The sequence below is a fragment of the Centroberyx gerrardi genome, chromosome 11, assembly GCF_048128805.1.
Source record: "Centroberyx gerrardi isolate f3 chromosome 11, fCenGer3.hap1.cur.20231027, whole genome shotgun sequence".
NCBI lineage: Eukaryota > Metazoa > Chordata > Actinopteri > Beryciformes > Berycidae > Centroberyx > Centroberyx gerrardi.
Genome location: NC_136007.1, coordinates 17477781 through 17488628, shown reverse-complemented (window position 1 = coordinate 17488628; position 10848 = coordinate 17477781). Strand labels below are relative to the sequence as shown.

General features: G+C 42.8%; 1 protein-coding gene across 1 annotated transcript; it reads left to right on the top strand.

Annotated features, from left to right (window-relative positions):
• The first annotated feature begins 979 nt into the window (after nt 1–979).
• kcnk4b (potassium channel, subfamily K, member 4b) lies at nt 980–10620 on the top strand. The gene is made up of 6 exons (XM_071915240.2): nt 980–1168; nt 4915–5032; nt 7831–7991; nt 8102–8288; nt 8775–8917; nt 9430–10620. Exons 1-6 carry the CDS (start codon nt 980–982, stop codon nt 10036–10038), a joined length of 1407 nt encoding a protein of 468 aa, XP_071771341.1. The 3' UTR covers nt 10039–10620.
• The last annotated feature ends 228 nt before the right edge of the window (nt 10621–10848 follow it).

The window sequence follows — 10848 nt, the reverse complement described above, 5'->3', positions numbered from 1 at the left end:
TAAATGCTGAATATGATCAAAAAACATGCCAACACATCGTTCTGTGTGAAGCTTGGGATTTATTACTAGCAAACTTGATAAGAGAAGATGAGTACTGCTACATATCTTAGATGTACACACATGTGGCCGTGGGGCATGGAAATAGTAAAGAAAAAGAAATACATAACAGATGGCTTTGGTTCCACAACATGAGCACCGCTGACAGCTTCTCCCTGTTGTCCATCGCTGCCTGTCATCACTGATATTGTTCTCACAACCAAGAGCTCAGTGTTTCTGAGCAATCCCATGTTCTTTTTGTTTTTGTTTTTGTTTTTGGTGGCCTGGTAGCGTGATAAAGAACCCTTCCTTATGTTTACAGACTGCTCGAGCAGCGTCACGCTTGCTTGATCATGCAATCCAGCGATCATCTTGCTGGATTGTACACAAAGTTAATGCATATAAAATTTACTGTATTATCTATATATATATAACTCCGGTGCTATCCAGTGTCCCCCACTTCAGAGTGTGAGGTGGACGGCCTCCCCAGTGGGTACGGATCCAGGGACTCCATCCTCAGGCCCAGTGAGAGGAGGGACTGGAAGAGACGAAGGCGTGTACAACAAAAGGAGAAAAACAGGTAACCATGGCTGTATTCAGGATGTTGACCATTGATGTTTTGGATAAGGAAGTCACATCTGTCTGAAATGCCAGAAAGTTAAGAAGACAGGCTTTATTGGGGATGCTGTATTCACTGTGTGTCAGCACTGTGGTAAGCCTGCAGTCCATTTAATGCCTTGCTTGCAGCTAATAGGCCGGCTGCAGACATGACATGTAGTAGTGGGGCTGCTGTGGGGCGATGTGGTCAGTATGAAACCCTCGTGTCCGTGTGGTTGCTGATGTATCGGTCTGCAGCAGCGGCTGGGATCCAGAGCGCTCCAGCACCGGCAGCGGAAGAGACAAACAGCAGCAGTCTGCTTTCGGACTGGGCGGAGGTGCGGCCATGCGCTGCTCCACCCTACTAGGCATCCTGACCGGGGTGCTGCTCTACCTGGTGCTGGGTGCTGTGGTGTTCCGCACCCTGGAGGCTCCGCAGGAGGAGGGCCAGCACATGCAGCTGCAGGACACGCGCCGGGACTTCCTGCTGAACTTCACCTGCGTCGGCCCGGACAACCTGCAGGCCCTTATAGAGGTACAGCACAGCTACACACAGACAGACAACACACAGATATCACTTTGCTTTTATTTTGGATTAACTGACAGCATTTGACAGATAGATAAGTATCCGAAATGTAATGATTCTAATTGGACAGCTAAGGGGTTTCTCTCCCTCTGTTCTCCTTTTTCCAGGAAGTGGGACATCACGGTGGATTAGCCTGCCATGTAACAATGTGAATTCAATTTGTTAATCTTGTAAACAGGTCTGCACACCAAAAGATATACAATAGACATATTTTCGTCTTACCTTTAACAATCTAAAGACTAAATATATTCATGTGTTTGGCCATATGCCCACAGTATTTAGTATACTTTTGTCCTGCTCTACCTTTAACCCACATGCAAATATCAACTATTGCATCTATAGATCACTTTACAGGCTAAAAAAAGTAATTTAAAATTGTCATACTAGAACAATGACAAACATTGGAGGATTGCAGCCCGGCCTTTGTCACATTAATCCTGCTCTCCCTCCCATCTTCCTGTCTCTATGCTCTCTGAACATTATCTAATAAAGCTGAAATGCCATAAAAAATAATCTGTAAAAAGTAAATTCCAGGTGGCATATCTGGTGTTCCTTTATGACTTTTGCAAATTCAGCGGGTGGTGATAATTTTGTGGAATATCTTCTTTCTTATTGCAGTGAGGTGAAACTTTATATTGGCTTTTTTTTTTTCTGTGGAGGTTAGGCCAGCAAATGCTATCATACAGACCACAGCTCTATTTGTGTCCTTTCTGTGAAGCTTTTTACATATTCTTATCATTACTGTCCACACAAAAACAACACACTGGGGCCTCAGTTAGTGAACCGACCAATTCTGCAGGCCGCCTGTTCTACCGCTTCGGAGCGGTAGAACTGCAATCCCCTGATGTTTGTCACTGCTCTAGAATGACGATTGTAAATTACTTTTTTAACCTGTAAAGTATCTGTAGATGCAATAGCTGACATTTGCATGCAAGTTAAAGGTAGAGCAAGACAACATATATTAAATATTGTGGCCAATGGTCAAACACATAAATATATTTTGTAAGACGAAAAGACGTCTGTGGTGTATCCCTTTAGGTGTGCAGGCCAGTTTACAGACTGGATTTAAAGATTGAATTCACAATAAAAACACATGAAGGTTCATAAAATGTGTATGATACAAGCAACAAGCATGGATGATTACATCTGGGCGTATCCCAGAGTAATATTTGAAGCATAATAAGTGACAGATGTTTGAATAATTCTTGAATGAGCATCTTTGGGCATCTATCTGTGACATGGGAGAATATCCTCTCTCATGAAAACATTCCCTACAAATTGATTCATAGCAATCATTAAGTTAGTTTGGCTGGTGCCGTTTGGCTGAGCAGGTTGACTAAAAGGTAAGACTTTAAATGAACCCCGACTTATGACACATTCATAACACCTGAGCAGCAGCTTCATAACAACTAGCAGAGCTTTCAGTCATAAATTGACATACTGATCCACTGCTATGCAACAAACGAGTCAAGTATTACATGTACATCTAATGAACGGTGACATAGGAACTGAATCATCTATTCATGAATGTGCCATGTGGCTGTTATGAAGCTATTCTTCAGATGTTTTATAGTGTTACTGCCTACAGTCTGTTTAACAAGCTGGCATTATAGCTCAGATTTCAACATACCAATGTCTACAACTGTTTGGACATAGCTTCAGTGGAATTAAATGAACCTAGTACAAGCTGTTCATTCGAATGGAATAATCCATGCTGAGTAGAAATATGTTGGGTGTCACACACCACTGCACCCCACATTGGTCAACAGATGAGAGGGCTGGATCAAACGTGTCAGCTATGCAGACTGGTAATAATTAATCAGCTTCTACCTGCCATTAATGTAGTTAATCATGTGATGGATGGCTGTGTCACACTTGACATTTGGTGTTTTTGGGGGGCAAACAAGTGCAGCTCCTATGTGTAGATTTCGCACTGCAATCTGCTGTTGAAGGTGACATTTGTAGCCATGATGATCAAACTCGCCGGCCACACATCACCAGCGCTCTTGCTGTCGTCTGTCAGAGAATATTGCACAGTGGGTAACTTTCTGATCATACGCATAAAACTGATCATAAAAAACTGCTCTGAGAAAATTGGGATTGAAAAAGATGACATTGAAAAATGTATTTCAACTAAGTATGTGTAAAATTAGAAACACCAGGGTCATTTTTCTTCTTCTTCTTCATTGTCAGTTTTGTAAAAAAAAAAAAATTGCATGTGTACTGCCCTTTAAATTTTCACTTAAAACTTCACACACCATCATGAAGATGGTTGAACTTGTTATGATAAATGCCCTGGATGGCTCAGACAGAGATGATTTTATGCACATGGTTTGTTTTTATTCTGACTTTATTCTGACTCAGCATCGTACTGAAGAACATCTCACTAATGTTTGTCTTCTTAACTAATGCACTCCAAAAACAAATTTCCAAAATGAAACGCTATAGATAACTGGTCACATGTGGTCACTTTTAACCAGGATTTTATTCGTCTTTCAACTATTTCAGGCTAAACATCATCATAACCTGTTTGTTTTAATATGAGCGGTTCGTTTGCCTGTATGCATATATTGTTATGTCTCTAATTACACATTTACGTATGAAGTTGAAGTGTACTACTCCCTACTGTGACTACAGTATTTCCCTCTACTATCTTATTTCCTGTACTATTTGATATTTTAATTGCACTGTGATGTATCTGGATGAGACAATATTGTCTTGCTGGCTCCAAACAGCTCAGGCAGCTTCCCCGCTGTGGTGAGCAGAAGACATCGAGTGCTCATGGAAAACAATAAACAGGCTGGCTAACCTCTGTGACTTATCCTTCGACCCCGAATTCATTTATGTTAATTTAACTTTAGCTTGTCGAGCAACAAAAGTATTTCTCATTTGCATATTACACACATTTCTGGCTGCAAAACCTCCAACTTTTCCCTCTACAAATTCCCAAACTCACTACAGTGTACACCTCTCTCCAATGAAATGCAGGTTAATATGTAGAGAGCAGGCCCATAACCCGAAGTCCATACCCAGTATTACAATATACTGTATATGATTGTCTTAGTCTTTGTTATACGTGGAAAATTGGCAAACTGTCAGCAGTGCTAGTGCTAATTAGGACGGTCAGTAATTCAAATGAGGATAAGTCACAAATGAGGATAAGTCACAAAAGGAATTAGGAGAGCATTAGAAATCAATTTCACAATAAATGCTACTACAATAATCAGATTAGTTGGGACATAGATCGGACAAAGTGGCTCCAATCTAACAGACAGAATCAAACAGATCCAGCCTTGTCTCTGTAATCACAAACCTCTCATTTGTTAGAAGCAATGAAGTCTGCATGAGTGAAAAACGTGTTCAATCACAACTTCATATTCAACTCTACGGAGTTAACAGATATCTTCAAGTACCGACAGACGCAAAATAGATAATTAGATTCGAGAATTCGATTATTTTTGCTGGCAGTCGTCTGTGTGCTCAAGACTGGGATGGAGAAGTATAGGAAACCCCACCAGTCCCTTTTTTGTCACTGCATGGTGTTGTTCATGAGTAGGGGAAAGTAGGCTAGTTCAGTTGATTCATTTCCTACAGCACAGATTCCTCATGTCCATATTGTCTGACAGCATCTGGTCTCCTGTCCTCATCATGTTCTTCTCCACTGACTTCTTCTCTTTTCTAACCTCCGATCCCAGGAGGTGGTGGATGCCGTCGGTGCCGGTGCGGATCCGAGCACCAACTCTTCCACCTTCTCCAGCCAGTGGGATCTGGCCAGTGCCTTTTTTTTCTCAGGGACAATCATCACGACCATCGGTAGGTGTCCAGTACAATTGTCTCATTAAGATCACTGAACCCCTAATGACAATTCACCTATATTCATTAGGCTTGGGCGAATTTAATATTGCGATGCTGTCCAAAATATCGCGATAAACGATATTATTCTTTGTTGTATTATTGTTTTTGTTTTTTTGGGGTATTTTAATTTATTTCTTCTAAATTGCATCAAATTTTTAGGCTATTAAAAATAATGGCAACGCTTTATTTTACAGCCTGCTAACTACAGTGTAACTAGTTTGTAATTATGGGGTACTAATAAAATAACAATGCTGTAGTTACAGGGTAACAAAACAAGAAGTCCAGGAATTAAGGGGTAACAATTTTGTAATTCTGAGACATTTATAAGGTAGTTATGGTGTAACTGTTTTCGTAATTACGCCATACTTAAAAAATAATTACAGGGTACAATAACATAAACTAATTTTATCGGTGCTTAAAAGTTCATGCACAAACAAAAAAAAAATGTTTGTGTTGAAGGATTTACATTTGTGTCCAGTTCTTCCTTAGTTTGATTTACATTGTAAATTGACAGTTAGATTTGTTGTTGAAACAAAACTATGATGAAAGGCATAAGATGAAGCTATGATGAAGCATGTTGACCTTGAATGAAGCTACATCAGGTGGCCTTATGGTTATTTGATTATTAAGATGTTGCCATTGCATTTCTTTCAGCATCCATGCAAATGGTCGCTCAACTCAATGCCCTTAAAGACGATCGCCATGAAAACATCAACTGCATGTTTGCGAAAGTCCTGAATAAGGAGCAATACCTTTATGCTGAAGCCTCTAGTTTCTCTGGAGGTCCTGCTGAGCTCGACTGTGATCTTTCACCTCAGTCTGCTGTTGGTCTCGGCTCCAAACCTGCTTGTGGATTTGAGAGCCTCAATATATGGGAACCAATAGCCAGTGCAGCTTCATCAGCATGCAAACTTCTCTTGGATAAGGACAAAAGGAGACCTTCCTCCCACAGAGAAAGAGTCTCCTCTCATGACCGAGGACACAGTGTTAGATAGTGCTGGAGCATCCATCCACCCAGCTCAGCATGTTGAGGCTCAGTCCAACCTGCTCCGCCTTGTTGAGGCTCCATCCCATGAGGCTCAAATGACTAATGACTTCAAAATCATTGAGAGATTGAGGCTGCTTCAGCGCTCCCCCTTTGGTTTTGACGATGACTACCACCTGGAGGCAGTTGGAAAGAGATACCTCTATGCCCCCCCAGGTGACACATCTGGATTTGTGGCTGACTGCTGCTCACCCTGTAGATCCACTCTGGGCTGCCTGGATGAGTGGGAGCCACTGCTCAAATCCCACTTTGACTTGGAGAAGGAGGGATTTGATGAAGAGCTCCTCTACGCTTCATCACATCTCTCTAGATTTGTAGCTGACTGCTCCCCACAGCATGGGCCGACTCTGGACCAGCTTGACAAATGGGAACCTGTTGTCAGCAGCACTGATTCTCACCTGATGCAGTTCCTCTCAGTCCTCCTGGAGGAGGAGGAACTTGGTGAAAAGCACATGAATGCTTCCTCATCAGTGAGTTCTACATTTATGGCTGCCTGCGCTGCACACCATGCCCCTACTCAAGATCATCTTGATGAATGGGAGCCAATCGTCAGAGCTGATTCTAAACTGATGCTGTTCCTCTAGGACTTGGAGAAGGAGGACGAACAATGTCCTTTTATCATCAAGAGGGAAACGATCAACTCTTGTGCACATATTGAGGCCGCTGCTGAAAGCTCTGTCACCGTCCTGCATCAACCTGAATGTTGTGAGGGAACAAAAGTCACTGTCCTCTCTGCTGGACCTGACAATATCTCCACCTCAGAGGAGATTCTCCCCGTCTCTCCTGCTGAAAACACCCTGATCCACCTGCTTAAGGAAGGATCAACCAACCTGCATCAGGAGTCCCAGACAGCAGCCATCCAGGTTGAGGTCAAAGCTCCACCAAGCCTTGTGGTTGAAACTGTAAAGGACACCAAGGATCTGTCCTGTCTGACACTGGAAAAGACACTTTCACCTGTCCAACCGGTCAAACCTACAGGACCTCAGAGTTCCAGTGCCAAAGACAGCCTGTTGACAAAACCAAAGAAGAAGAAGCGTGGCTTCTTTTCTTGGCTATCCCACATATAGAACAAGAAATCTGCTGACAACATGGTTGCAACAGCAGAGACGCTGCTCCAACAGACCTGCCAAACAGAAGCAGATGAGCCAAAGTCCTGCTTGAACACCCTCTCACCTGCAGTCCACTTCTGAACTCCTGTCATCTTCCTTGTTTAATGTAAAAAAATAAATAAAATTATAACACCAGGGAACAAGCACCAATAACATTTGTTTTGTCCCCCCTAATTACATTATTGTGCCCTGTAATTATTTTTTAAGAATGCAGTAATCACAAAAATAGTTACACCATAACTACCTTATAAATCTCTCATAATTACAAAATTGTTACCCCTTAATTCCCAGGCTTCTTGTTTTGTTACCCTGTAACTACAGCATTGTTATTTTATTAGTACCCCATAATTACAAACTAGTTACACCGTAATTAGCGGGCTGTAAAATAAAGCGTTACCAAAATAATAATACGTTCAATAAATATTTGCGATATTCAATACAGCTGAAAATATCACGATATTCACAAAAACATATTGTGATATTCGATATTATCAAATATCGGCCCAAGCCTAATATTCATACTGGAAACTGCCTGATTTCTGACTTGTACATTTTGTGTTTTCAAAGCAACTGCCTCTCCATCTCTAACCTGCTGTATGCAGGTTTTGGAAACATCTCCCCCAAGACAGAAGGTGGGCAGCTGTTCTGCATCTTCTACGCTCTGGTGGGGATCCCCATGTTTGGTATCCTGCTTGCTGGAGTTGGGGACCATCTGGGTACCGGGCTGAGGAAAGCCATTGCCAAAATAGAGACTCTCTTCCTGGTGAGACCCTCAATGGAGGCTTAATGTGTCGTTTACTTGCATTTTACCCCTTCATTGTCTGCCCATTTGACCCGTCTTTCACCACTATGTTGTTTCCTCCTCCTCTACAGAAGTGGCGGGTCAGTCCCACCATCGTGCGTGTCATTTCAGCCGTCCTCTCCATCCTGCTGGGATGCCTGCTGTTCGTTGCAGTGCCTATTCTGATTTTCCAAGAGGTGGAGGGCTGGACTCTCCTGGAGTCGGCCTACTTTGTAGTCATCACCCTGACAACAGTGGGGTTCGGAGACTATGTTGCAGGTATGTACAGTAAATCAGTCACCCACAAGTTTCTAAACATAGCTTGTAGACGTCATCACTGCAGGCATGTGGCATTCTACTATACGAATCATTAAAATTTTATTCTCGACATTTACTTGTTTGTTCAAGGCAGCGGTAACAGAGAAAACATGGTTTCTACTGCAGTCCAATTTATGGTTACATTTCACATGCATTTACCTTCAGTAATTATGTGGAATTTCTCTGTGTCTATAGATAATTTGGATATGCTGGTAGGAATCTAGCGACTTCACCAGTCATCCATAAATTTATCTGTCAGGTGTAATGCATTAAGTTCACTTAGCACAGACAATTTTCATTTACCTCTTGAATTATTCATGATCATTTTCTAGTAAGAGATGAATTATTGGTTATCTCATCTGATATATCTCCTGACATATCATTTTTTTACTCCAGTTGCATGTTTGCATGTACTGCCTACACTTATGCCCATGTGTCTTTCCTAAGGTGATTCTGGACATGCAGGGAGTGACCACTGGTACAAGCCTTTGGTGTGGTTCTGGATCCTGCTGGGTCTCGCCTACTTTGCATCTATCCTGACCATGATTGGTAACTGGCTGCGGGTTCTGTCCAAGAAGACCAGAGCTGAGGTACCACTCCTCTCCTCTCCTCTCCTCTCCTCTCCTCTCCTCTCCTCTCCTCTCCTCTCCTCTCCTCTCCTCTTCTCTTCTCTCATCGCTCTCCTCTCCTCTCCTCTTTTCTCCTCTCATCGCTCTCCTTCTCCTCTTCTCTTCTCTTCTCTCTTTGCTCTCTTCTCTCTTCCCTCTCCTCTCCTCTCTTCACATCTCTTATCTTCTTTTTTCTTCTCTTCTCCTCTCTATTACCTCTCCTCTTCTTTCTCTTCTCTTCTCTTCTCCCTCTCCTCTCTTCACATCTCTTCTCTTCTCTCTTCTCCTCTCATCTCCTCCTCTCCTTTCCTCTACTCTCGTCTCGTCTCGTCTCCTCTCCTCCTCTCCTCTCTTCACATCTTTTTTCTTCTCTTCTCTTCTCATCTCTTCTCTTCTCTTCTCTTCTCTTCTCTTCTCTTCTCTTCTCTTCTCTCTGTTTATCATGCCTTGTTTCCTCCCTTTTCATCATGTCTTCTTTCACCGTCTCCTCTTAGATGGAGGAACTGCGAGCCCACGCCACCGACTGGACCCAGAACATCCAGAACATGTCGGTCGATTTCCGCATTCCAGGAAAAATCGACGACCCCTTCAAGCGCCGTCGGCGAAAGCGTCGCCACGGTCCTCGCAACCATGGGCACAGTGTGTCAGCCACCGGCGACCCGGAGGGGAAAGAGCAGCAGCATGAGAGTCAAACAGAGTCTGGATCTTCCTGCTCCTCCTCCTCTTCCTCCTCGAATGAATCTGAGTCCGGCTCAGAAACGGGATCTCCGGCCACTCAGACGGACCACGTGCCTGAGGCAAAAAGTGTTGAGGCCATGAAGGAGAACGCTTTGCCAGATCCCCTGTTTTCTCAGCCTCTGGACTACTTTGGGGAGAACCTGGCGTTCATTGATGAGTCTTCAGACGCACAGAGTGGAAAACTACATTTGGATCCTCTGCTGGATCCAGCACAACCCAACTCTGCGCGCTCTCGTCACCCTAGGAGGAGACGCCAAAGAAGACCTCTGCCGCACAAGAGCCCGAAAACCAACAGCTCCCACCCCGGCAAGAAGGAGCCCAACGGAAATCCAAAGCCCCTTCCAGATGTACCGCTCAAGTGTTAAGATTCAGGCTGATTACAGGAACTCCTCTGCTTGCACAAATATTCCCGTGAGAGATATGAGATGTATTCAAAATCTGACAGAGGAGTTCTCGATGTAGCAATTTATTTGTGTTTACTGCTTACTTCCAGACACCTTAAATGAAAAGATGTTGTGGAAACCTAACCACTTGCGGTTTGCATTTGATGCTCCAAGCATGAGAGTGTGTATGCCTCCAAAGATGATGAAGTGATTTTTATGCCCTTGTTCTCAACTGATTAATTTCTGTGGAGTTAGTGGTCTCTACTGGGCCAACATTGAACTGCACTACCTACCACTCTCCTCTTGACATGAGGGTTCCTACACACAGGCGTTTGGCATTTCACCAATTCATATAGTGTAAAGATGAAAGTAGGAAAGATCAACCTGAAGTCATTTTGGTCCGACATGTAGAGCCATCTGGAGGTGACATTAAGGAGAAAACACTTTGGTCTGAGACAGTTACTCTTGAATCCTGCCAACAGTTAAACAAGGTCTTGTACATATCCAGTATATGTATTAGAATACTGACATGACTTTTTTAGGACTGTGTACAACTATAATATTAACATTTTGAGACAAAAAATGTATTAATCTTAATGTATTGCATATATGTAATAAACATTTTTGGAATGAAAGCAGCACTGAGTTTTGCATGTTTATCATGTAGCGTTTATACAAGTTCTTGAATTGTAACTTAAAAATGCTGTTGAAGTTCAGAGGGTTAATTATCACACTGTGTTAAACTCTAACAAAGCTGTGGAAAAATATAAGTTGCATTAGGATGGGCTGAAT